Here is a 27349-nt window from a genome sequence, read left to right as displayed (position 1 = left end):
ATAATATTGATTTTGGAGCTAAGAAATTTTGGACTTCTTATACACTGCGAAAAAAAAAAGACTTTTATAAAATTAATATTGCTTTAAAAACAAATCAATCTCTGGAGAAATTTCCAAAAAAAAAAAAAGTAGACTATTTCTGTTCAATGACGAGGCGACCAAGTGTTAACTATGAAATATCAAGAAATCGTCATGGAATCTCCGACAGAGTCCAGTAGAGTAACTGGAGACTGAATTCAGAAGAAATTTCAAAGCAGAATTCAACTAGTGGACCAAATTTAAAGTTTAAGAAGGCAATAGAAATCTAAAGTCGGAGTCTACATGAGTCACAGGAGCGAAAGCGTTTAGTTCTAATTTTGGTTAAAGAACTGATAAGATTATTCTTATTTATAGAAAATTTATCTTAATATTTGATAACATTAACAATGTGAAATAGTAATAAATTTCAAATGAAATAGAATACAAACATGACAACAAATCAAAGCTATTACACGTATTATAGTAACGCAGAAATCATTAAAACATCACCATTTTAAGTGTCGTCTTGTCTCTGATCTCTATTAAGAATTGAGCTCTTCTTCAATAGATTCAGTAGTTTTTCAATGTACGGGATTCGGGCGGCATTGGGAATTTCAAGGTGATATATTCCTTCCTGGATAAGTGTCCAGATGTGTAAACTTGGAGGTGGATACTCAGCATTTAGTATGTGAAAAAGTTTGAAACAAATATCTATTGCTTCTATTGCCGATGAAACTGAATAAAAATAACTGTCAACGGAAACGTAGATTTCGGTTATCTTTCCCGGAGAAATAGATCCAATAGCAACAATGTGAGGTTGAACAGGTTGATTTTTGGATAACTTTTTAATTTCCTCTTGTTTTTTTTCTAATTCGCTAGCATCCTGAAACGATTATATAAATACAATAAAATTTCCTATCAAGGTAAACAAATTTTGGTCAATAGTATTGAATTATTCATTATTGAATTCATATACGGATAGATTTTAAGAATGCCTATGATGCAAAACTTTGACTTGTGAGAATTTAAAATGCTAGTATAATTTTTGAGTGTTGAAGTAATTAGTTTTATAGTTTGGTGATTAGAATCATTAATTATTTCTTTTTAATTATTTATGATTATTTTGGTGAACAATTTTAATCTGAAATGGTAAAATTTATCATATTGATCATTTGTGAGCTTTATGATACGCCTGAATAAACCTTTGATTCTGATTGTTTATTTGATCGCAGTAATATCTAGTTCTTCTATTAAGTTCAACTGACACATTTATACAATAAGATAGAAATTTGTACTATTAAATATTCTCTACATATACAACATAAATTCACAAAAAATTTAATGATTGTACGTACTTTAACGAGGACCACCAGGCTGTCTTTAGCTCCAGTCACAGTACATCTCTTATTATTTAAGCTAGGATTGTCATTCTTGTATCTATTTTTTGGAGCGACGAGATTAGGTAGCAATAGTAATTGAGAAATGACACGTAAATCTGTTTAATAAAAAATAAAATGATAGTAAAGACAAAAAAAAATTTTTTCTTTTAAATATCTCAAAGAACAAACTATAACATATGAATCGTTAGTTTTCATAAAAGTCTTATTAAAACGTAGTTTCATCATGACTAGTGGGTAGTTTTTTTTAACTTCCCGCTAAGAAAATCGATGATTTTCAAAAATTTCGGGAAGTTATTGTTTTCACCCTGATTTGCGAAAACCGAAATTCCAACAGATGTCGACGTTTTGAGGTTCTGAGAAGCTATTCTGACTTAATTTAAGATGATGTCCGAGTGTATGTATGCATGTATGTATGTATGTATGTACGTACGTACGTATGTATGTAAATATTCTGTAACTTTTGAACGGATGAACCGATTTTGATCGTCGAGGTGTCATTCGACGCGACTTGTTGGTATGTAAAAGCTAAGAAAATTTGAGCTTAATCAGTAGGGTACGTTCGGAGATATTTCAAAAATAAAATTTTTTCAATCATTTTTTTTTTGAATAACTTTTAATTCGCTCGATGGAATGATTCCAAAATCTAATCAGCTTTAAAACTTAATAAGCCGCGTCGAATACCACCTCAAGGCATACAAAAGTATTTTCGAGCTCGAAGAGCTCGAAAATGTATTCTCAACAATGATTTCGAGCTCAAGAAGCTTGAAAGTAGCGGGAAGTTTTGAGGCTGGCTCGCAGGGTCAACTGACAGACCGATTTTTTGCTTTGCGCTGGCTCGGAAAATAATAAAGGAAATACTAACTTTCAGAAATACTCTCTAATTTACTTGAGTCTCGTAACGTTTTCCCATTGTCACATATTGGTGGATGGTATTTCAAAATTGTTTCAACGAAGTTAAACCATTTTTTACTATCTAATTGAGTACAATCATACAAATTTGCAAAGTCAATATCGACGAGTCTTGGTGCTAATTTTTCATCTGTTAATTGTGGCCATTGAGTAAAAATATGACTCAGCGGAGAGAAGTTATTGCCCATTATCCATTTATTACGGTATTTCGATGTTGCATCCCAGTGAACCAAAAGTTCATCTTCTGGACTATCATTTTCTGATAACCATTTAACGCTTCTCTGAATATCAATGGATTGATCTACACGCCAAGGCAATATCAATGATAAAATAATTTTTACATTAAGCTATGAATAAGTAAAAAAAAAAATCTAACGATGGTTAATCTTGCAAGCTATCCTTAAAACTCGCTACTATTTTGAGCTCAAAGCGTTCGAAAACATATTAGGTACGAAATTATGAAATTCTTCGAATTAGAAGAGCTCAATATTTTCGTTATAGGTAGACTTCCAAGCGCATTGAGCTCGAAAATAAGAGAAAGTTCCAGGAATGGCCTGCGAAGTCAACTATATGACAAATTCTTTTTTTCAGTGCATACTAGACCGACTCAAAAAAATCAACTATATTTTTTTTATCAAAGACACACACAAAATTTTTAGTAGGATAAAAGAAGACGCCAGTTAAAATTTAAGCCCTTAACATTAATATTAGGTACTCTCTAATTGCGATTTTCTATTTCCTATTTATATAATACGGGAAAAAAAAATTTAGAGTTTGGAATTTTATGTCTCCGTAATGCTGTATTGTACAAATAAGCCCAGGATATACTTTTGTATAAAATTTAACACTCTACAAAAAAGTACTTTTATAATTTTTTGATAAATCCATCTGTTCAAAACTTATTTAAGCTTGAAGTCAAATTTATGGTAAGTCTCGAGATTTTTTTACTTTCCCCGCGAAACTACCCGACTTATCACAAAATGTCATAGGGCCTTTTTTGTAGATAATTTTTTTTCGTACAAATTATCTCTAATTAAGTTGTTTTAAATTCCTCATTGTTTTCTAGTTATTACCATTCTAATGTCAAGATCTTAAAAAAAATAGTGTTTGGATCGATTTCAAGATCTTGACATTAGAATGGTAATAACTAGAAAACAATGCGGAATTTAAAACAACTTCATTAGAGATAATTAGTAGGAAACAAAATTATCTACAAAAAAGGTCCTATGACATTTTGTGATAAGTCGGGTAGTTTCGCGGGGAAAGTAAAAAAATCTCGAGACTTACCATAAATTTGACTTCAAGCTTAAATAACTTTCGAACAGATGGATTTATCAAAAAATCATAAGAGTACTTTTTTGTAGAGTGTCAAATTTTATACAAAAATATATCCTGGGCTTATTTGTACAATACGGCATTACGGAGACATAAAATTCTAAACTCTAAATTTTTTTTCCCGTATTATATAAATGGGAAATAGAAAATCGCAATTAGGGAGTACCTAATATTAATGTTAAGGGCTCAAATTTTAACTGACGTCTCATATCTCACTAAAATTTTTGTGTGTGTGTCCTTGATGAAAAAAAATAGTTGATTTTTTTGAGTCGGTCTAATGCATACCTGTAAATCTTGGAACTTTTTCCGATGAATTTAATGACGACCCCTTTCGTTTTTTAATTAATCCAGTAAGTTTTCGACTTGCACTTAAAATATTTTTAAATTTATCAGAGAATTTACCCTTAGGGGGAATCGATTGTCCCGTTTTGGAATCTTGTTTTTTTATGGGAGCGGTGAAATAAGTTAATGGAGTTTCCTGAGTGAAAATTTTAGTTATATTTTCAGTCAGTGTTGCAAAATGGGAATGTTCCCATCTAATAAAGAACAAAATGAAAATTTTTAATAAATAAATACTACTAAATAACTTTTTACATAATAATTTACATACTATAAAGGTTTCTCACGGAAAAAATGTAATATAGGGGAGACCGGGGCACGGCGGCCCCCCTCAATAATGTTGTAAAAAATTTTTTTTTTCATTTTCGGTCAAATTATGATACCAAAAAAAATTTTGCTACACAAAAAATTTTTTTTTTTCTAAACTAAAATGAATTTCAAACATGTATGGATTAAAGCTCGTTTAGGCTAATAGATTATATTGTGGTTAAAATCAAAAAATAAAAATTTAAAGAAAACTGGTTATATCAGCTATATAAATTTTTTTCTAATAAATTTGAAGTCTATGAGATCATAAAGGTACGGAAATGGTATATTTGTGGTTAAAATCTTTTTGTTCAATAAAGAAAAAAACAAAAATTTTTTTTAAGCTTTTTTTGGAGGGGGCTGTCATGCCCCAGAAAAAAAATTTTTTCTCAACCCGCGAAACATAAAAAAAAAAAGACTAAGAAATTGGAAATTTTTTTTTGCAGTAGTTTTTAGATTGCGTGGAAACTGGGGCTCTTAAAGTTATTTTGCCTGAAAATCCGAAAACTAGTCTTGAAGCTTCGAAATTTTTTTAATTTTTTTTTTTTTCAAATTCTCGATACCATCATTTTTCACTGAGACAGATCCCGTAAAAAATCACTGAGAATTTTAAAATTTTTTTGCTTTTCTAATTTTTTTTAACAGTGTATATTTTTTCTGTGAGGGATAATTAATGGAATGAAGAAAAAATCAATTAATTTATATAATTTATACTTTACTTATTGTGAATCAAAAGTAATTGATTTACGATTACATCCACTACCGCATCACTCTGTTGATTGGTTAAAACTTTTTCTTTGCAAACCTGTAGAATCATTTTCGTACTATAATTTGTACATAAGTACTTTTCTAATTCTGTAGGAGTAATTTTTAAAAACAATGCACTTTTTAAAGCAAATGAGTCCATTCTGGATGTACTTATATCAGGCTCAGGAACATTATCGCTCTGTGTAACAAATGTTTATTGTCAGGGAAAGTAAATAAAATCAAAATTTATTTTATAAATAAGAAAAATTAAGAACAAAAAGTTTTGAACAATTTCAATATATATAGAACTGATTATCAAAGGAAGAAAACAGTATGGTATTTTCCTTATGAAATTCTGTAGACATAATTTTACTGTAATAAGCAATAACATTTCAAGCAACATTTGAAAAAAATGATGGTTAGGACCATATTGCTTAATAGCAACCAATTTTAATATGATATAATTTTTTAGTCAAGAGAATTTTCAGTTATTTACAGAAAAAATCTGAAAAATGTCAGAAACGAAGCTTTCAAAAATCTGTAGCCAACATAACAGGTTACGAATTTGTGTTGAGAGTTTAAATTATAATTAAAGTTTTTAGTATTAGGATTAAACTTTGAATTCTACATAGAATGGGTACGCAAAAAACTTGTTGATTTGTTTTTTGTCAATTATTATTCAACGGTACCGATTTATAAAGTAATTTTCAATAAATTTTCATTAACGGTGATACTGAATTACTGAAGGTAATAAAAAAAGTGGTTCCGATATAATGTCATTCCATCAAATATTTTAGTAGCTACAACGATTATTCAGGATGCATGTGCATAGATTAACGGACACATACTGTATGGAACTCTCTGTGAACTAGTAAAAAAAAAAATGTATATTATCTTATACCTTGTCTGTTTCCTTGGTTGATTTGCTTTGACTTTGTTTTTCATTTAAATGCGGTAAGCCATTAGTCCCAATTGGGACCGATTGTCGAAAATTTGCTGTTTAAATTATAAATATTAGTTGACAAATTGAAAAAATTTTAATAAATGTGAATTGAAGAAACCATTTACTATCTAATATAAAGTTCTTTAAATATTTAGTTATATACACACACGCACACGCACACACTCACACACACACACACGCGCGCGCGCGCGCACCCTCGGGCCCCGCTCATTCGCAGAGGCCGTGGATACCAGCACACTCGCGCGCGCCGCGGACACTCGCAGGAGCCATGGATAAATATACTCAATCAGTGATCATTAGCGTATAGCTAGATTAGTAGTGTGTGGTTATTTAGAGTATACGTGAACCAATGGTACATGTTTACTTAATTCAAAAATTTATTGGTAGCCTGAAACATCCATGAGAAATGATACATTATGAAGAAAATATGATAATAACACCAATGTAAAATATAGTTAAAACATATACAACAAAACAATTTTTATTGCATTGATTAATCAATAATTAAAAATTTATTCTAGAATTCGTTCACTGCATTATTTATTTTTTTTTGACAATTGTGGAACCTGTGTAATTCCAAAAAAAATTTCGAACACGAAAATATCCTTTCTTTTAAGAAATTTGTGTTGAAAATTTAATTTTTAATCATTAAAAATTTTATAAAATAACCGAACAAGCATTTAAAATTTTTGAAAGAAAAAAATATCACAATTAAGCTTAAATATTAATGGTGCAAATTTTTATCGTGACTCACACAAAAACGTCATTAATCCAGTAAATCTCTATTTTTATTTAACACAAACACTAACCTATGTTCAACAACTGATCAGTCGTTTCGCATATTGTACTTCTTCGCACATTTTCAGTTTGAATAATATTCATTATTATTTTAATTAGATTAAATTAATAACTGTAAAACATTGACAAATATATTAAATAAAAAACTTACAAGTATCTTCGAGATCAAAGCCATCGCTGCTTAAAGAAAAATCGGCCATCGTCAATCAAAAATCCTTTAATTTTTTTTTTTAACAAACAATTTCAAGCAACTTTTGAAACTATAATTGCATTGAACAAAATAACTCGTGCAAAAATTGTTATTGCTATTAATATTAATTCAAATAATTAATTAGACTTGGCAGCTTGGGTCAAAGCTGTAAATAACAAATAAGGATAGAATTATACACGATCGTTATTTTTTATTATTTTTTTTTTTTTATTTATAATAAAAACAAGTGACAATTCTAGTTTCTTATAATAAAAATAATTGAAACGATAATTTCACACAAGTTATGTTACTCTTATAATATAAGTGGAAACTGCAGAGCAAGAAAGTTATTTAGGAAAACCAAAGTTGTTTTAGAGCAAAACAAAATCTTCTTGAGACAAGAAAAGTTCCTTAACTCAAGAAGATTTTACTTGGTCTACGATATTTTGGCTTTTCCTGAATATTTTCTTCAATAAAGAAAATTTACTTTAGAATCAATAATTGTTTTTTCTCTATATTATTAACCAAACACGTTATAAGATTTACTCGTTATCGATAAATTAAATTCTGCGCTTCTGATGACAGTCTTGGATAATTTTGAGCACTGTAAATGTAATATGCTATAACATATGTTATTTACTCCAAGCTTTTAGAATATATCTTTTAGAAAAAAGAAGTCAACTTTCTTAGCCCATTTTAATGTTTACAATATAGCCAAAGATATCTACAATCACTTTACATACTTTTTTTGTGTATTTTAACGTCGGATTGACAATTTTAATTAGATATTTATATTTATAATATTTCATGTTTTTTTTTTGTCTATTAAAGCACAAAGAAAAGATTTTTATAGCTTTTTTAGCGGAAAAAGAAAATTTTTAATTATATATTTGGAATTTAAAAAAAAAAAAAAATTTTTTTAACCGGCAAATAAAATAAGAAAATTGACTTTTTGATTTGCATCTTTAATTTTTTCTTTGATCGGAAATTTCACTTTGTAATTTCTTATTTTCGAAATCACATATTTACAAAAGGAACAAAATTGGAATAAATTTTTATCTATAGGCTTATTGTAAAACAGCTGCAATAAATTTCATAAAAAATATTTGGGATAGAAATAAGAGCGAATCTTATGGGCTATTTCAATTTTTGAGATATCGAGTAGAAGTAAGAAGATTTTTTTTTCAATCGTCCCTGCAATAAACAATGAATAGAAAATTTTTTATTGTTATAATGAAGAAACTGATTTTATTCTTAAAAATACAATATAACTTTCATTCAAAGTCGGTTATTGAAGAGAAATTTATAGTATTAATTTACATCTTTTTTATTTAACAAGAAAAACTTCATAATTATAAGAAAAGTTGAAAAAAAAAAAAATTAACGATCATTTTCGATTTATTTTATTGCTGACAGCTATTAAGGCAAATTTAGTACTATAACACTGTAATATAGTGTAAATCATCAGATAAAGTATGTGTGTTGAGTGGTTCAAAATCAAAAAGATCTTTATGAAATATGATTCCCCAATCCTCCGTATCTAGTACATTGAATCCTTGAAAACGATATGAAAATGACACCGTTTTCATTTTAGTGAAAAGAAATGCTACTCTGTCAGTACTTTTGTCATCAATAAAAGTAATATATCGGATTCGTCCGAATTGCAAGTTCTCATCATCGTCATTATCTATTATTAAGCATTGATTAATTTCGTACCTACTGCCATAAATTTCTAACAATGATGCTACTATGCCTTGTGATAAAGAAACTGGTATTAGATTATTGAAGGCGTTAATCTCTTTTATCTCTGCAAGATTTTTCGGCTCTGACAATTTCCACGAAATATTTGGTGAAAGCGAATTATTATCGAAAAATCTTAGTGATAAATGCTGCTGATATTTTATCGCTAGTGAATGAGCTGGATTTACCCTAGACTTAATTGATTGGGCAATCGTTTTGAGCAAGCTATGTAACCCTTCAGGGCGCATACAAGAAAAATTATTTAAAGGACCCAAAGACTTCATTAACCGATGATAATGAACGATATTGTGAAATTTAAATGTTAATGGAAGATCAAAGATTTTTATGTAAAGTGCGTGATGCAAAGAAACTAGTTTTTTAAATTTTTCAATTTTTTCATTTGTATAAATAGAGCTGTTCAATATGTAAATCATTTCTCGTAAATAGGTAAATAATTTCCATTCTTTGTTTTGTTCTGAAATAGAATTTCCTACATAGAAACCTAAATATTTTATAAGTGTTTTCATCTCTGATGCAGACATGATCAGCATACCTTTATTTAATGCTGTCATTTTGATAGGAGGAGGTATATTTATACCATGAGAAGAACCATAATAAAAAAATTTGATTTTCCAATTTAAATTTTTCAAAGTGAAATATTTATTTTTAATTAAATTTTTAAGAACTTTTCCCATCACGTAGCGGCAAATCCCTTCATAAAAATCATGCATAATATCAACAGTCATGTTATCGATAGCATGATAACTTAGTAAATCATTAAAAATACACGTTTCTTTAATGCCATTAGATTGTAATTTTGAGTGTTTGTTGTAAGTAGCTTTAGTTCGGATAGATTTTATATTTTCTTTACACTGTTTTACTCTAATGCCCTTGTTTGATAAACAATTTCGAGCTTTTGCATCTTTAAAATTCATAGTAAATCCCAAAATTTCATGCAATCCTAAATTATCCCCGATTATACCCAGTAGCGAAAAATAAATAGTAGTTTCTTGTCCATCTATTGTAAATATAATTCCATTTTTTTCTAGCGTTTTTAATTGATTTTTAATATTTGAAAATATTTTTCTATTGTTTAAATATTTATAATCTCGAGTATTATGCAATTGAGCGAGAAAAATATTTTGCAGCGTACTTTAAAATTCTTTGGGGAGAGAAGCGATAAAAAAATAAACAGAGCCTAATTTATGATTCCCCCGATGTGATCCAAGAGGATTTTTAATTTCGAAATCATCATAATATAATATTAATGGTATTACAATTTTACCTTTAAATTTTTTTTATTTTTACCCATAATTGTCCTTGTAAAGGAGAATTAAATTTGAGATTCGACTGAAATTTTTTCAAATGTTCTAAAAGTAGTTCTAAAACACGAGGAAGTGAAAGAAACTTTTCTAAAGTTAATATTATTGATATAATTTCTATAGTAACTTTATAAAAAGTCATTTTTCTTCGTTTGTTAATGAGTCTAGGCTTATAAATGTTTTTTAACAAAATTGATTTCGGGGCAACAAAAATTTCGATATTTTTAAAAACAGTCATTGTACTATGTTCAGTATTAAAAGTTTTAACTGCATTTCGGGTTAATAAAATTATTGAATTCACATAAGAATAGTAGATCGGTGGTATATCTATGGATTCTACAACGTTATCAAGTATTTCCCTACATAACTTAGTGACTAGGTTAACTATTTCGACTACGTAAGATCGAGGAATCTTTGCTTTACTGTATATTTTAACTACAAAATCACATATTATCTGATGAACATAACGGCTGTAATTTTGTAATTTTTCATTTAATTGTGAATCTGTTTCATTACAGTTAAAATGAGTGGTAGAAGTTGATTTATCAGCAAATGATTCGGGGTCAATTTTAGTTTGAGTTGAAACTGAATTCGTTAAAATAGGTAATAACGTTGAGATTGTGGCGAGATAATGAGCTTTTAATGAGTTATTGTTAGATTTATGTTTTTTTAATGGTGGTGAGCATTCTGATGGTTGATGATGATTTTCAGATAAATTATCGTCTAAGCAGAAATTTTTATTAAATTTTGGTGTATTTATAGAACTTTCATCAGAATGTTCCTTTTTAAGGTGTTTTAGATAATTGTAAATATCACTAAAACTATGTTTACAGTGACAACAATCACATCTATCCTTTTTCTGAAATTTATGTTGAGATTTGAGGTGTAACATAAGATCATTTAAGCCAAAGTGGCTTTCACAAAATGGACAGACATGATTCATTTTTGATAATAAATGCAAATTTTAAACTAATTACTCCAAGCTTTCTTAAGGACTATTGGTTTTCCAAGAGCAGCTCTCGTAACACGTTAGTAAAAAATAGTATTGACCAATCATATAAATAATAGATAAATGACGTTAACGAATATAATAACGTGTCTTCGATTTTGATGTTGCAATTAATATGATGATTTTTTGTAAAAATTGGAATTATCTTGATAAATAATCGCAGATTATGAATATAACGATATATATATGATCTGTAACAAATAATAAATAATTGAAAATTCTAAATAATAATAATATTTTTTATGCATGGCAAGACCTGGGATCTGAGAACAATTAATTCACAATAATTCATTTAAACGATTTTGTACGCAATAAATTATAAAATAATTTTCTATTTATATTTGAGCTAGCTACCCCTCGCCTACTTCGCGTGGTATAGTATCAATTTGTTTATATATCTTTAAAAAAAGATGGGACAAAGTTACATTTTCTAGCTTTATAAATTCTAAAATTCTTATAAGTTCAAGAATGCACAAATGAACAAAATTTTGAGCACACTAAGCTCGAAAATAGTAGGAAGTTTTATGGGTTGCCTGCTGGGTCAAGCGCTTCTCAGTTTTTTTTTTTTTAAATGCTTCTGCTGATAAATATTTTTATTATATTCGAATTATATTACGGAAATATTTTAGATGCACGCATATTCATTTTCAATATTATCGAGATCGTATATTCTTGTCTGAAGAAGTTGTCAAATTGATTGAAATAATTTTTATTTTATTCAAATGATGTTATTCTTTAGTTTAGTTATTATAAATAAAGTAGACATGACTATTATGTTATTGAAAAATTAATAAATGAAATAACTTATCAAAAATTTTTCACCCAAAAACTCACCTGTACAAAATTTATAATTTTTCTTAGTGAAATAGAAAAAAACTTTATGGAAGATTGAAATAAGCTTCTTCGAAATAGAGTGTTTTTTACAAGAAAAAAAATCGGCCTGTCAGTTGAACTTGTGGGCCAGCCCCAAAATTTCTCACCCATTTCGAGCTCCTTGAGCTCGAAAAGTTGTTGTGGATACATTTTCGAGCTCTTCAAGCTCGAAAATACTTTTGTATGCTTTTGTTTTCGAAAAATAACGTTTTTTACCATTTTTTTCTCCAACGATATCTCTCGAACGAATTCACCGATTGCGACGGTTGAGGTGGCATTCGACGCGGCTTATAAAGTTTTAGAGCTTATTATATTTTGCAATCATTCCATCGAGCGAATTAAAAGTTATTCAAAAAAAAATTTTTCGAAAAAATTTTATTTTTGAAATATCTCCGAACGTACCCTACTGATCAAGCTCAAATTTTCTTAGCTTTTACATACCAACACATCGCGTCGAATGACACCTCGACAATCAAAATCGGTTCATCCGTTCAAAAGTTACAGAATATTTACATACATACGCACGTACGTACATACATACATACATACATACACTCGGACATCATCTTAAATTAAGTCAGAATAGCTTCTCAGAACCTCAAAACGTCGACATCTGTTGGAATTTCGGTTTTCGCAAATCAGGGTGAGAACAATAACTTCCCGAAATTTTTGAAAATCATCGATTTTCTTAGCGGGAAGTTAAAAATGTATAGCAGAAAATTATTTTTCTTCAGACGAAATTTTGAATTCATAATTGGAGAATTTGTTTTTTTAGATTTTTCAGGAAGTTGTTTTGATTGACTATCGCGAATTTATTGTCCTCAGATCAATTGATAGGTTAGAGACTTTTTTAATCGAAGTATTATTATCGCAATTCATGAACTCTTTAAAGAATATTAAACTTTCTAATAGAGATAAAAAAAAATAAAAATAAACTAATTTTATTAAAACCTCTACGTTGACGGAAAATTATATCATACATTGAAATCTTTAGCTATGAAAATATTCTGATTTCTGTTTAGAAACCTACTAACATGCACGTAAAATATATTAAAGATGGCCATTACCTTCTTACAATATTTCAATCCTCAACTAAAGAGGTCTTTGCGCGAGAATCAAGATAAAATGATAAGATCCTCGGAATAAAATTGTTTTGATATCAGAGGTACTGAAGAATGTCAATCTGACAACCTTTTATTGATATAAACGATTTATGAATGACAAAAGAAACTCGTATTTAATATCTGAGAAGTAAGCGAACATAAATAACATATGTGATGACCAGAATCAAAGTCTTGTCAGAAAAATTTTATTGTACATTAAATTCTAATAGATATACTTACACAGAAAAAAAGATTTCTTGGCGCAAAAAATGTTTACATACCTCAAGAAACTTTTTACTTGCCCTAAGAAATTTTTTACTTTATAAATTGAATACAAAAATTTTCTTGGGGCGAGAAAAAATTTTCTTGAGCCGAGAAGAAATTTCTTGCGGTAAGAAATTTTTTCAAGTCCCAAGAATATTTTTGTTTTTATTACATTATGACAAATTTTTCTTGTGCCAAGAAATCCTTTGTTTCTGTGTATATCAAAATTCATAAAATAATTGAAACTTTTAAAAAAACTAAATTAGTTAAGGAATTTCTTATCGTTAAATTCAGTGAGTCATCCACGCATGATTGGATTATAATTCCAGTTCAAGCCATCCAAATTGCTTAAAATATAAATAGTAAATTTCCCTTATGTTAGAGTATCCCTAAAGTTTAACTGATCTTTTCGTGTTGAGCAATTTTTTATCCGTTGATTAGTTTAGGAGATATTTTTCTTTTCGCTAAAAAAATAAAAGTTAGATATATGACATTGTAACGTTGAGTGTAAATCGAAATGACAGAAAAGATTTAATATATATTTCAAGGGATGTTCAATCTATTGATTACAATCCAAAAAATGAAATGCATTTGAGAAATCATTCATTTCACATTAACTCCTGTCTGCGTGCTTGCAGAAACACGTGATGGATTCAAGAAATTAATTTTATGGAACAAAATTTGAATTTCTTGGGTAAAGAAGTTTTGAGTTATCAATTCAAGGCTTAAGAGGTTAATGACGACTCTAAGGTTAATAGAAATAACAGCACACCAACATTGTCATCGGCACTCGCAGATGACATGATATGACTCTCATTACTGAGAATCAAAATGTTTAAAGCATTAGTCTATAAGAGATATTTCTCTTTCCGCAAAAACAAAGTTTTGTATACGACGTTGCAATATTAAGTGTAAATTAAATTGACGAAAAAGATTTAATATATGTTTCAAGGGATGTTAGATCTGTTGATCACAATGCAATAAGTAAAGTGCACTTGAAAAATCATTCATCTCACTTCAACTCCTATTTGCGTATCGGCTGTATTTCTTGACAGATTCTAGAAATGAATTTAATGAAACAAAATTACAATTTCTTGTGTCAAGAATTTTTAAGTTATATTCAAATCTTAAACTATTAGTAGTAACTCTGAAGTTAATAGGAGTAACAGCACACCAAATTTTCTAACAAAATGTCGTCTGCATGCACATCAAATTTCTTTTTAAATCAAAGCGTTAAAGGGATTATGTTTATAAGAGATATTTCTTTTCTAGAAAAAATTAAGATTTGATCGATGACACTCTAATGTTGTATGTCAGTTAAAATGTCGGCAAGGATTTAATATATTTTTCAAGGGATATTAAGTCCGTTAATCACAACGTAATTAATAAAGAATACTTGGAAAATCATTTATTTCATATCTATACTTTTGTCTGCGTAACTGCAAAAACACTTCACGGATTCAAGAAATGAATTTTACGTAACAAAGTTCCAATTTCTTGGGTCAAGAATTTTTTTGTTATCACTTCAAGACCTAAATTGTTAATGATAAATCCGATACAAATTTAGAAAAGATCATAGTGACTTTGTCATTTAATGTCACCTGCACTTATGTAAAATCATTACTAGAGGTTAAATTGTTTAAGGCATTATGTCTATAAATAGTATATTCCCTTTTGCAAAAAAAAAGTTAGATATATGACGTTGCAATGTTGAGTGTAAATCAGAATGACGGAAAAGATTGAATATACATTTCTAGGGATGTTGGATCCATTGATCAATACGCAATGAATAAATTACATTTGAAAAATCATTTATTTCACAAGAACTCCGGTCTGTATGTTTGCAGAAACGCGTGACGGATTTAACAAATGAATTTTGTAAATTTACATTGCATTTTCTTGATACAATAATGTCAGCATAATTGTGCTGAAAAATTTATTATTTTCTTACACTCTTTTGTCCTCTTTATCGTAGATTCTAATGGTTTGCTGAATCAATTTTGAAATCATCATGATAAATTTGTCACGATATTTAGATATCGCGGCAGTCTCACATCAGGTCGGTGAGCAACAGATGGCAGCACACGCTGCTCACACGTCTCTACACTTATTAATTTTATGATTATTTTGTTTATGTTTGGCATTTATTTTTATTATTGTATTGTTTGTGCTTAATTAATTTCTTTTAGGGGAAAACTGCGCTGAAATCAGCAAAAATTACTGATTAGGTTGAGTTTATAAGAATAATTTATGAGGCTGGGAGGTAATTATTCATTTTATTTATATGCTTGTAATTATTGTGGTTGGTCGGCGCATGCGCGGCGACGCAACAGTTGTCAGCAACAAATTTATTCTATTATAAATGAACTTTATAATTATTTTGCATACATTATAAATTGGTTTGGCAATTTTGTTAAATAATTGTAACAAAATTACATATATCCAGCAGCGCTATCTGTTGTCATTCCTAAGTTAGTGAATGTATTCGGTTTAGGGAATAAATGTATGTGAATGATTGAAATAAACAGTTCAGTTGATTCAAAACCAGCAAAGCGTTTTATTAGATTATGGGCCCAGTACTCGCAAAAAAAAATAAGTTTTGAGTAATCTATCTGTGCAGTTAGTATAAAAATGTCGACGAACTATTTAGCAAATATCCCGAAGTTAAAAGGTCGCGAGAATTACGACGACTGGTGCTTCGCGGTGGAAAATGTGCTAGTACTAGAAGGCATGGCGGACGCTATCAAGGCGCCATTAGCTGAAACGGCTACATCGGTTCAGAAAGCAGACGATATGAAGGCAAAAGCAAAACTAGTGTTAACAATCGACGCTTCTTTATATGTCCATATCAAGCAATGTGCGACGACATATGAATTATGGAGAACCTTAAAGAATATGTTCGACGATTCTGGATATTCACGACGAATCAGTTTGCTTAGAAACCTCATTAGTATACGCCTAGAAGACTGCGATTCGATGACCAGCTATGTAAGCCAGCTTATGGAAACCGCACAGAAACTGCAAGGGACTGGTTTCGAAATAAATGACCAGTGGATCGCGTCATTAATGTTAGCCGGGTTACCTGAGAAATTTGAGCCTATGATAATCGCAATAGAACATTCAGGTATTAACATGAGCGCGGACGCTATTAAAACAAAATTATTGGATATGAGTATAGAAGTGAAACCGGAAGGCGCATTTATTGCGAAAAAGCATTTTCAAAGTCATAAATATGGCGGCGGCGGCAATAATGGTGCATCGGTGAGAAATAAAATAATTCGTTGTTATAAGTGCAAGCAGACTGGACATTTTAAAAATCAATGTCCGCACACAGAAAAAGTAAAAACGAATGCATTCAGTGTATTTCTCACAAAAGGATTTAGTCAAACCGACTGGCACTTGGATTCCGGCGCAAGTACTCATTTGGTTTCCAACAAGAATTTGCTGTCAAATATTTGTTTTCAACCGAAGATTAAGGAGATTATCGTGGCAAATAAAACGATAGTGCCTGTTGAGTGTTCAGGGGATCTAGAGATTACGACGTGTGTTGGTAGTCAGAACCACAACATAAACGTAAACAATGTTTTGTATGTACCTAACCTGACGACCAATTTACTATCAGTGAGTAGAATAATTGCCAACGGCAATAGAGTCGAATTTCACAAAAATGGATGTTCAATATATAACTCACAGAATGAATGTATTGGTGTAGCAACATTGGAAAATGGTGTATACAAATTACATATGAAAACTGAGGTAACATTTGCAGAATCAGTGAATGTATTAAGCTCAACATGGCACAGGCGACTTGCACATTTAAATGCCACTGATATGCAGAAATTGAAGAATGGAGCAGTTGAAGGTGTTAGCTTCAGTGACAAGTGTGACATCAGCAAGAATAGTTGCACAGTTTGCTGTGAAGGGAAACAAACAAGACTTCCATTTCCTCACAGTACAACCAAGAGTAGTGGAGTTCTGGATTTGGTCCATACAGACTTATATGGGCCAATGGAGATCCTGTCACTAGGTAAAGCTAGATACTTCTTATTGTTTGTCGATGACTTTAGCAGGATGTGCACTGTCTATTTTCTACGAGAGAAGAATGAAACCTTCAAATATTTTAAACAATATAAACAGTTTGTGGAGACTCAACAATCAAAACGGATTATAATCCTAAGGTCTGATAATGGAGGTGAATTCTGTTCCAAGGAAATGGAGAACTACTTAAGACAGTGTGGCATAGTACATCAAAAAACAAATAGTTACACCCCAGAGCAGAATGGACTATGTGAACGATATAACAGATCCATAGTTGAAAAAGCTCGCTGTCTCCTATTTGATGCCCAATTTCAGAAGAACCTGTGGGCAGAGGCCGTAAATACGACAGTGTACATACTAAATCGTGTACCAGCTGCAGGTATAGGTAACAAGACAACTCCTTATGAAATATGGACGGGCAGAAAGCCAAAGTTGAATCATCTGCGTGTATTTGGCAGCCCAGTCATGGTATATGTCCCTAAAGAAAAACGCAAGAAATTGGACAAAAAAGCGAAGAAAATGTTCCTAGTTGGGTATTCTAAGAATATCAAGGGCTATCGCTTATATGATCCAGTAGCACGAGATGTTATTACAGCCAGAGATGTCGTGGTCATGGAGAACACAGATGACAGCTCCGCGACAACCATCACCATTGATGAGAGCAGACCACCTGAAGAAGCAGAAGAGGAACACGACTCTGTAAGTGAGAAACAGGATACCAGTGACAACCCGATGGATGAGACATTCATACCGAATGAAACTTCGGTTGAAACTGATGATAGTTACTGTGATACTTTATCACCAGATGACCTGGATCTCCTCCCCACACAATGTGACACTAATTTGCCTGAAAAACGTGTGAGACGCAAACCAGACTATTATAATATTGCAAGCATGTGTGTGGAAATAGCGGGTAAAGAGCTTACTACTAGTGATGTGTTAAATAGCTCGGAAAAAGAACAATGGCAGTGTGCAATAAGGGAAGAGTTAAAATCTTTTAGTGATAATGACACTTGGGAGCTAGTGGATAGGCCAAAAGACAAAACTGTTCTCAAAGCTAAGTGGGTGTTTAAAAAGAAACTTAACAGTGATGGTAAAGTGCGCTACAGGGCCAGGCTTGTGGCCAAAGGTTTTACCCAGAAAAAAGGTATTGACTTTGATGAGACTTTTTCGCCAGTGTTAAGATATTCTACATTTAGATTGTTATTAGCTTTAAGTGTTCAATTAGATTTATGTATGAACCATCTTGATGTTCCAACAGCCTTTCTAAATGGAGTTTTAAAAGAAACTGTGTACATGGAAGTACCAGAATGTTCAGAATTTGATAATTGTAATAACAAAGTTATAAGGCTCAAGAGAGCAATTTATGGTCTAAAACAATCAGCACGAGCTTGGTATGTTAGAGTTGAGGATTGTTTGTTAAAGTTAGGCTATAAAAAATCTGATTATGAACCCTGTCTTTTTATAAAAAATTATAAAAGTGTTAAAGTATACATTGCTCTGTTTGTGGATGATTTTTTTGTTTTCTATAATTGTCAGAATGAATATACACTCTTACTCAATAAGTTAGTTGAAAAATTTAGAATCAAAGATTTAGGTCAGTTGAAACAGTGTCTCGGTATGAATATAAATGTGTACAAAGACAGTATTACTGTAGACCAGAAGCAATATATAGATATTATTCTTAAGAGATTTAATATGTCAGATTGCTCATCTTCTGACACTCCCATGGAAATTAATTTAAAGTTGGAAAAGAATATGAATAATAGTTTGAATAAAAATTATCCATACCAACAATTAATAGGTAGTTTGATGTATTTGTCAGTACTTACCAGACCAGACATTGCATTTAGTGTAAGCTTCTTAAGTCAATATAATAATTGTTTCAATGAAACACATTGGAAGCATTTAAAACGTTTATTAAAGTATTTGAAAGGTACTAGAGATTATGGTCTTGTATATAAGAAAACCAACTGTAATATGCATGGCTTTGTAGATGCAGATTGGGCTTCTTTTTCACTTGATAGAAGGTCATATACTGGATTTTGCTTTCTCATGTCAAATTCTGTAGTGTCCTATAAATCTAAGAAACAAAAAACTGTAGCACTGTCTAGTACAGAAGCAGAATACATGGCCTTTTCTGAATCTTGTAAAGAAGGCACTTATTTAATGAATTTACTAAAAGAACTTGTACAATATGTAGATATGCCACTGCATTTGTATAGTGATAACCAAAGCTCAATTAAATTAGCTTCTAATTCATTGTTTCACAACAAGCGCACAAAACATATAGATATCAGGCACCACTATGTAAGAGAATGTGTTTTAGAAAATAAAGTTAAAATTGAATATGTGTCAACAAATAATATGCCAGCTGATATATTGACCAAAAGCTTATGTAAAGACAAACATTACAAGTTTTTAAGTATGATGGGTATTTCAAAAGTGTAGTGTATGTTATATATATTTGATTATAACAACTGTTTACTTTGTTTTTGAAATTTCGTTTATTTTGTTAGGTCAGGGTGTTAAATAATTGTAACAAAATTACATATATCCAGCAGCGCTATCTGTTGTCATTCCTAAGTTAGTAAATGTATTCTGTTTAGGGAATAAATGTATGTGAATGATTGAAATAAACAGTTCAGTTGATTCAAAACCAGCAAAGCGTTTTATTAAATTTAAATTACTGTTAATTTAATAACATAAAAGGTAATTGGGCATTTGACGTCGGGAATTGGCAATGTTACACAATTGACATCGGGTACGTTGTCGTTGGCAGTAGTTGGAAGTAACATGCGACGGAGATAGTTCTCCAGTGGGTTAAAATGAGATGAAAATATACAATATGGCCGGCCGAGGTGCCGGCATGAAACTCACGTGCTGCCATGGTCAGACGTGGATAATCTTTTGTACAAGCAAGGTGGGCTGCTGCGTTCTAAAATTTTGCTTAAGTGGTCTCGCATTGATATATACCATTGTTAATTTAATTGAGTTTGGATTAATTTAATATCGAAGAGCGATATTTTAATATATTGAAACCCACTGGATAGCGAAAAACTGATGTTGGAGCCTGTTCGCCGATCGTACTACAACGACGACTGTAAGTACCTTTGGTAAATTCATTGGCGTGTAACTTTGCATTCCCGCGTTGGTGGCCATTTGCAAGCGTGGGAATATCACATAGTTGATAAAGTATTATTGTTGGTATTATTAGGTTGTGATTACAAGCATACGAATAAAATTAGTAATAATCGAGCCCAGGGGATGATAAAAATTTAATCACGATTATCTATTATTATTTAAATAGCGAATATTTATTGTGGAAAAATATTTTTGTTATTATTATTATTTTATGCCACGTGATTACCATCATATGCGACTGGGCCTCGATATTCTGATATATGTATATATGTATGCATTCATCAGCGCTGAGTATTAATGTTTTGAGTTATAAATTTTTAATATTTTGATTTTCTATGAATGATTATTGGTAAAATTTATGAAATAGTACTAATCTGAATTAAGAAATATTAGTAATTTGCGAATCGATTACTAATAATATGAGTTAGAAATTATTAGTGTTTGAGTATTGTTATGAATTATTATTGAATTGGTTTATAAATTATTAATAAGTTGAATTATAAATTATTATTTATTTATGTATTATTTATGAAATATTCGGGATTTAAGTTCTGAATTATTATTAATTTGAGCTGAGAATCATTATTACCTTGTGTATTAAATATTAACAACTTGATTTATTGCGTAGTATTGACCTGGGTAATTGTTATGAATTATAACATCTCAGTAATTTGAGTTATACATTATTATTTATTTGAGTATTATTAATCTGAGGTATTACTTAGTGTTGAGTTGGATCATCATGGTATCTATTTGTTTTTGAGTTAAGGTATCAGATAATTATTTTGTCATTTGCGTTAATACTTATGTTATTATTTTTGTTATGTTCGTGGGCGAGTAAAATTATTATTTACCTGTGGTAAATTATTCAGCGCTTGTGATACTTATCGTTATTCATCATCATTATTTTTTTTTATAATTGGTATACGCATACAAGTAATATTTTGTCAGTGAACTATTATTATTATTATCAGTGATATGGGTTATTTGTGATATGCGATACCACTGAATGTTTAATTTATTACCTAAAATATAAATGAAACAAATGGTCACCAACCCGGTATTTATTTGAATTTTATTTATTTATACTAGTGCTATCTTTCTCTTGCTATCCTTTTTCCTAACTCTGAAATCGCTATCCTGTCATTTTATTTTATTTTCATTTTCATTTTCTCCGTTGTGTTTTTTTGAGTTGATTTTGTTCGTGGGGCACACGAACCGGCGCCCAATTAGGATTTCTAACCCAGCCTGAGCGGAGCAGCCAGTCCAGGGAAATTCAGGACATCTCCAGGTGGGATATTTGGTTCTGGGTTTATTTTATTTTCAGTTTTCGACCAACGGAGAGCCATAACGGCTATTGAGCGCCAACCACACTCCGCCGTGGGACGCGTGAAATAGAAGAGAACGTTATAAATTCTGTTGTAACGTCTAAAACAAAATATTTTTTCTGCGAACTACATATGTATGTACGGCCTTCTTTAAGGAGAGTCAACTAATGATCATTTAATATCTAAACCACCATCTTACCAAGAAGGGGAGGACGTGTGTGGTAGAAGCAGTGACGTGTGTGTTAGGGGCAGCACTGTAATTCGTAAAAACGTTGGGTCGCTAGTAGCGACATCACCGCCGCCATCTTATCAGAAGGGGGAAGACGTGAGCTATAGAAGCAGCAACGTTTAATGAACACGTCAGAGTTACTTGAAGTCTTACCAAATACGAACGTCACGGTCGGCGGTGTTTTCGCCGCAGACGAAGTACCATGGGTGTGGACAAGACAATGTGCACTCATTTGCAACACAGACGATCATGCAAGACCCGGAACCCACTGGGTCGCAATACATCTTAGTCAGGATGGGCGAGGATTCTACTTCGACAGCTATGAATTACCACCGTTTGATGAGCAAATCACACATCGCTTTACGAGAGATTGCCGAACATATACGTGGAACCGCGTCCAACTTCAAGATCTATCAAGCAATGTTTGTGGGCACTACTGCATTGTTTTGTTGCATTGGCTTAGTGATGGTCACTGTTATGAGTCGCTACTTGAAAAGTTTGGAAGAAATACAAAAATAAATGATCAAATTGTTATGAAAATGTTCCGTGCTATTATTAAAAATAAGTATAATAAAAAGTGTTCATTGTCAACGAGTTCAAGTATTCAAAATTGTAACGAAAAAACACGTAAGAAGTCTTTTTAGTACGTAAGCAAATGTAACTTTTTTTTTTTAACTATACGCACTCATTACTTATATGATTTTGGTTTAAAAAAAAAAATGCACTTGATATATATCATTGTTTTTAACTATTTTTATCTTTCGTTTTTATATTCCAGTAGTATTAAATATCTATTTTTTTTTTTTTTCATCAGCATCAAATATATATAATTTCTAAGTTTTTTATGTGCCTTTAACACACACATATATATATATATATATATATATATATATATACTTGTATAATACCTAATCATATTCGAAAAACATTTTTTTCTTCAAAAAAGATTGTAGGCGAGGCTACGAACCCATGGAATACAGTGTAAACGTTTTAAATTGATGTTTAAACTGTGTCCATCGGCTCGCAGCCACGACTACAATCTTCATTTTCATTCTTTAAAAACAAGTTTTATTTCAATGAGTCACCCTTATTGATACATAAAAAACGTTATATGACACGCGCAGCGTCCTTCGTAGGGGCCACAAGTATTCAACGAACATACTATTGAGAGAGTCACACTACCATTCAGCTTCTAAATATTTTCTAGTCCCGTGATATTTCGTTGCATCATTTTTTAACGAACACAAAAGCTGGTGACTCATAAAAATATATGTTTTATAAAAACATCTGTGTTTATAAAAGTGCGATACTAGGCCTTTCTTTAAAAATATTGAAGATAAAAAAAATATTTGACGAATATGATGGATAAAAATATTATAAATAATACTCTAAAAAAAATTATTAAAAAATGTAAAAAAAAAATATAAAAAATTTTATAAAAAATGTAAAAAAATATTATAAGAAATATTATAAAAAAAATTGTAACCAATAGACGTAAGAAATAATTGTAAAACTTTCATAAAAATTATAAAAAATATTATAAAAAATGTAACCATTAGACATAAGAAATATTTGTAAAAAATTTGTAATAAAAAAATAAAAAGACTCTGGGGTATTCTCCCACGCACGCTTTTCTAATCGATGGCGTCTGGCCCAGTTCCCCTCTCCCCGAGGGGGACGAGGGCCCCAGACACCATTGTTCGAGAACAATAGCGGCGAGGAGAATACCCTAGTAACTACTAACGAGCTTTCGACAGATTTTTAAGTTTTGAGATCCTAGGAAACTATTCTGTCTAATTTCAGGATGATGTATGCATGTACCTATGTACATACGTATGTAAATATTATATAACTTTTGAACGGATCAACCGATTTAGATCGTTGAGGTGAAATTCGAGAGGCTTGTTAATTCCTTAAATCAGATCATGTTTTTGAGAAATATTGTTGTCAAAGAAAATTCAAAAGAAATTTTTTTTTTCAAATCAAGTCAAAATCGTTCTACGTAACGTAAACAGGAGAACTCAGATTTGCTGTTATTGTAGATACGTGGTATTGAAAACTATACTTACAGCGATATTGCAGTATCACTCAGGATATGTTTGTATTTGACGCTTAGATGAATTGAGTACAAAAATTTAGCTTGATGTATACGTTCATGTATGATGATATATTGACACATAGATTTTATTTCCAGGTATGAATAAAAAAATTTTTATGTCTCTTGATATATGTTTATATCTGACCATATCCGATCTTACATGAGTTGAACATCATGTAAAAAAATTTGATGTTTTATTATATATGTTCATACTAGACCACATCTAATTTCATATGCGTTAAACACCGTGTAAAGAATTTTCATGTCTTTCCATACCTGACTATATCGGATTTTATACAAGTTAAAAAACATGTCAGAAATTTTATGTATTATCATATATGTTCATTTCTGACCATATCTGATCTTACACGAGTTGAAAATCATGTTAAATTTTTTCATGTTCCTTCATATATGATCATACATGAATATATGTAATCTCATATGGATTATAAATCGGTTAAAAATTTTATATATTTTTTGTATCTTTTCATATACACCCACATATGATTATATATAATCCTATATGGCTTGTATATCGGGTAAAAACTTTTTGTGTATCTTCATATATGCCTAACGACTAATTTAGTTTTTTGGCCAAGGATTGATGTTGTTCAAACAACAATGCCAACATTTTTTTATCCTAAGCACAGTAATACTTGAGTAAAAATCGATTGTACTGATTTTAAAATTGAAGTTCCATCCACTGTTAATAATCGCGTTTTTGATTGTTCACATTATAAAAAAAAAATTTACTGCTAAAGTTATGAGTAGGTTAGCAGGGGTAGTTCGAGCCCCCTCCTCCCCCGATTAAAAAGATTGTAGGTTATAGCCCGTACGAAATTACCGACGGAGGGTAACCCGTTGGTGGTTAATAGATATACAGGCAGTCGGTAACCGCTATTTTATCGACTGCCCTCAGTTCTACAGTCGGTAAGCTCTGTTTTATCGTCTGTTTTGATATTGCCCTTAAGTCAACTTGGTTTGACTGTCGATTAGGTTGTGTTGGCGGTCAGTAAGATCCATTTTACCGACTAAAACACGCTTTTGAGGTTATTTTTGAATGTTATTCGAACTTATGTACGATGGTGATTGCGTAAAAAAAGTTATAACGTATACTTAGCTGAAATTTCGCGACGGAGACGCGAAACAGCCTTATATAGCGTATGCGGTCGCCCACGCGTGATACTAAATAATAAGAAATAATAATAAACGATATTAGATGATGATAAATATCGAGATCAAATTAAAACAAAATAATAGATTTAAATAATTGTCAAAATATAAATAATAATTAAATGTTGTCGTGCCTGGAACAGCTCCTCAGGCTGGGTTTGTGCACGCAGGCGCCAGACCGTTTATTCAAAACGGACAAAATTTCGGTACGTCACATTTAGCATCCCATAATGAGTAATTGCGAGTTTTTTTTTGCAATCGTTTGATGGTTGTTTGATGGTGTATGATAGTCCAATATTATAGTTTGATGGTTATTTGTTTATTTATAAAATAAAAAATAAAAATTGATCTAATTTTTATTATTTTCAGCACTCCATTTTTCAAGTATGCCTTTTTTTTAATACAATTCGATGTAAAATCGTTTGATGGTGAATGATAGATAATCGATTATAATTAATTATTGATATTAATTGAGTAATTGAAAAAAAAATATAAATACCCTGATAGCACAGTTTATTTGGCAAAAGTTTACTTTACAAAAGTTTCCTTGAATTTTTCGTCAAATTTCCGACAACTTTGGTCTTTTCCATTTTTTACGATAATTGTATGCCACTTGCTATTAAATTTGACATAAATTTACTGCCCAAATCAGAATGCAATTTCACTTCAAAAGTTGACTAGAAACAAATTGTCCTCAATTTTCAGGCAAATTTGACTTGAAAAATTGTGAAGTATTTTTTTACCGCCGAATTGTAGACAATTTTATGTATAAATTCGCTTACTTTCTGAAATAATAAGAATTAACATTACCGATTTTTTTTCATAAAAAGTTACCTTTAAATTGAAGAAAAATTAACCGCAAATGTTTATTTTCAACTTTTGCTGTCAAATTGTCGGCAAATTCGGGCAGCAAATTTCAGGTAGTTTCAACATCAAAATACCGTCAATTTAAAGATAAAGCAGCTATTAGGGTACGTACCCAGATACCCTTGTTGGTCGTGTTCAAAGTCGACCAACGTTTCATGAAAATAAACCTTACTTATTACTCAACGTATAGCATGTAACAGTTAATATAGTCATTATGTTAGACCACAATTAATAATGTGTAACATATACGTGTCTTATTTACTTATTAAACTTTGGAGCAATCATAATCATTATTTAATAGAATTAGTACTACTTTTAACAAATTTAATTTAATAAGTTACTTGATAAAAATTATAATTAAAAAATTTAATTTTTATTTTGATTTCTGCACTCTAATACTCATTGTATATGGCCGTAAGTAGATTCGCAAATGGAGTACTAAGTAATTACTCATTCATTTCATGGAAAATAAGTGAAAAAAATTTTAACCTGTTTTAAAATCGATTTTCGTATGGTAAGAAAATTGATTTACATATATATATATATATATATATATATATATATATAATAGAATATATCTATAATAGATGATGGAATAATGCTTAGAATTTACATTATTGATTACATTTGAATTCATACTGATCAATAGAATGTCGATTGTTTTCTTTTTAGTTAATATGATCAATTGATGAGAATTTCTACAAGTATTTTCAAATCTATAATAGTTGCGTTAATAAATCAGATTCACAGATAAATTATTTACCTTACTAAAAAATGGAGCATTCTATCTTAAGTTTCAAAGGTGAGATAATTATTATTATAATTTCCCTCCATAAGTTTGTATATATATATATATATATATATAACCAAATAATTTCGTTAAAGAACATAATTTTGTGACAAAATTAAACCCACTACCTAAAGCCAGTACGAAAAAAACGGCTTTTACTTTAAGCCAAACTCAAAACTTCAGCAGTTAAACATGTCGCCAGTTATAATTGAAGATTTACCATTGTTATCAAATGGAAATCGTATAACTAATCCGGCCATTATAAGTGGCTTAGAATATTTTGCCTCAAACACCTGCGGATTCGATTCAATTGTACAAATTTTATCGGCTAGTGCTTTGGATGATCCGGCTTATATGACATACAT

The 27349-nt window shown here is 30.5% G+C and overlaps 1 protein-coding gene across 3 annotated transcripts; it reads right to left on the bottom strand.

The window, feature by feature from the left end:
* Positions 1 to 520: 520 nt before the first annotated feature.
* On the bottom strand, positions 521 to 26075 carry LOC103574402 (uncharacterized). 3 transcript variants are annotated; one of them, XM_053739897.1, is made up of 8 exons: positions 25827 to 26075; positions 6968 to 7172; positions 5956 to 6050; positions 5027 to 5253; positions 3948 to 4198; positions 2281 to 2628; positions 1374 to 1513; positions 521 to 901 (listed from the first exon to the last, which is right to left on the bottom strand). In XM_053739897.1, the coding sequence occupies exons 2-8, from the start codon at positions 7014 to 7016 to the stop codon at positions 533 to 535; spliced, it is 1479 nt and encodes a 492-aa protein (XP_053595872.1). In that variant the 5' UTR covers positions 7017 to 7172; positions 25827 to 26075; the 3' UTR covers positions 521 to 532. The 3 variants fall into 3 exon arrangements, with proteins under 3 accessions (XP_053595872.1, XP_053595873.1, XP_053595874.1); XM_053739898.1 differs by lacking the exon at positions 25827 to 26075 and adding an exon at positions 24126 to 24161; XM_053739899.1 differs by lacking the exon at positions 25827 to 26075 and adding an exon at positions 15269 to 15359.
* Between the last annotated feature and the right edge of the window lie 1274 nt (positions 26076 to 27349).

Source organism: Microplitis demolitor, chromosome 6 (assembly GCF_026212275.2).
Source record: "Microplitis demolitor isolate Queensland-Clemson2020A chromosome 6, iyMicDemo2.1a, whole genome shotgun sequence".
Lineage (NCBI taxonomy): Eukaryota > Metazoa > Arthropoda > Insecta > Hymenoptera > Braconidae > Microplitis > Microplitis demolitor.
Note: the sequence above shows the minus strand (reverse complement) of the source record. Positions and strands in the feature narration are given on the sequence as shown.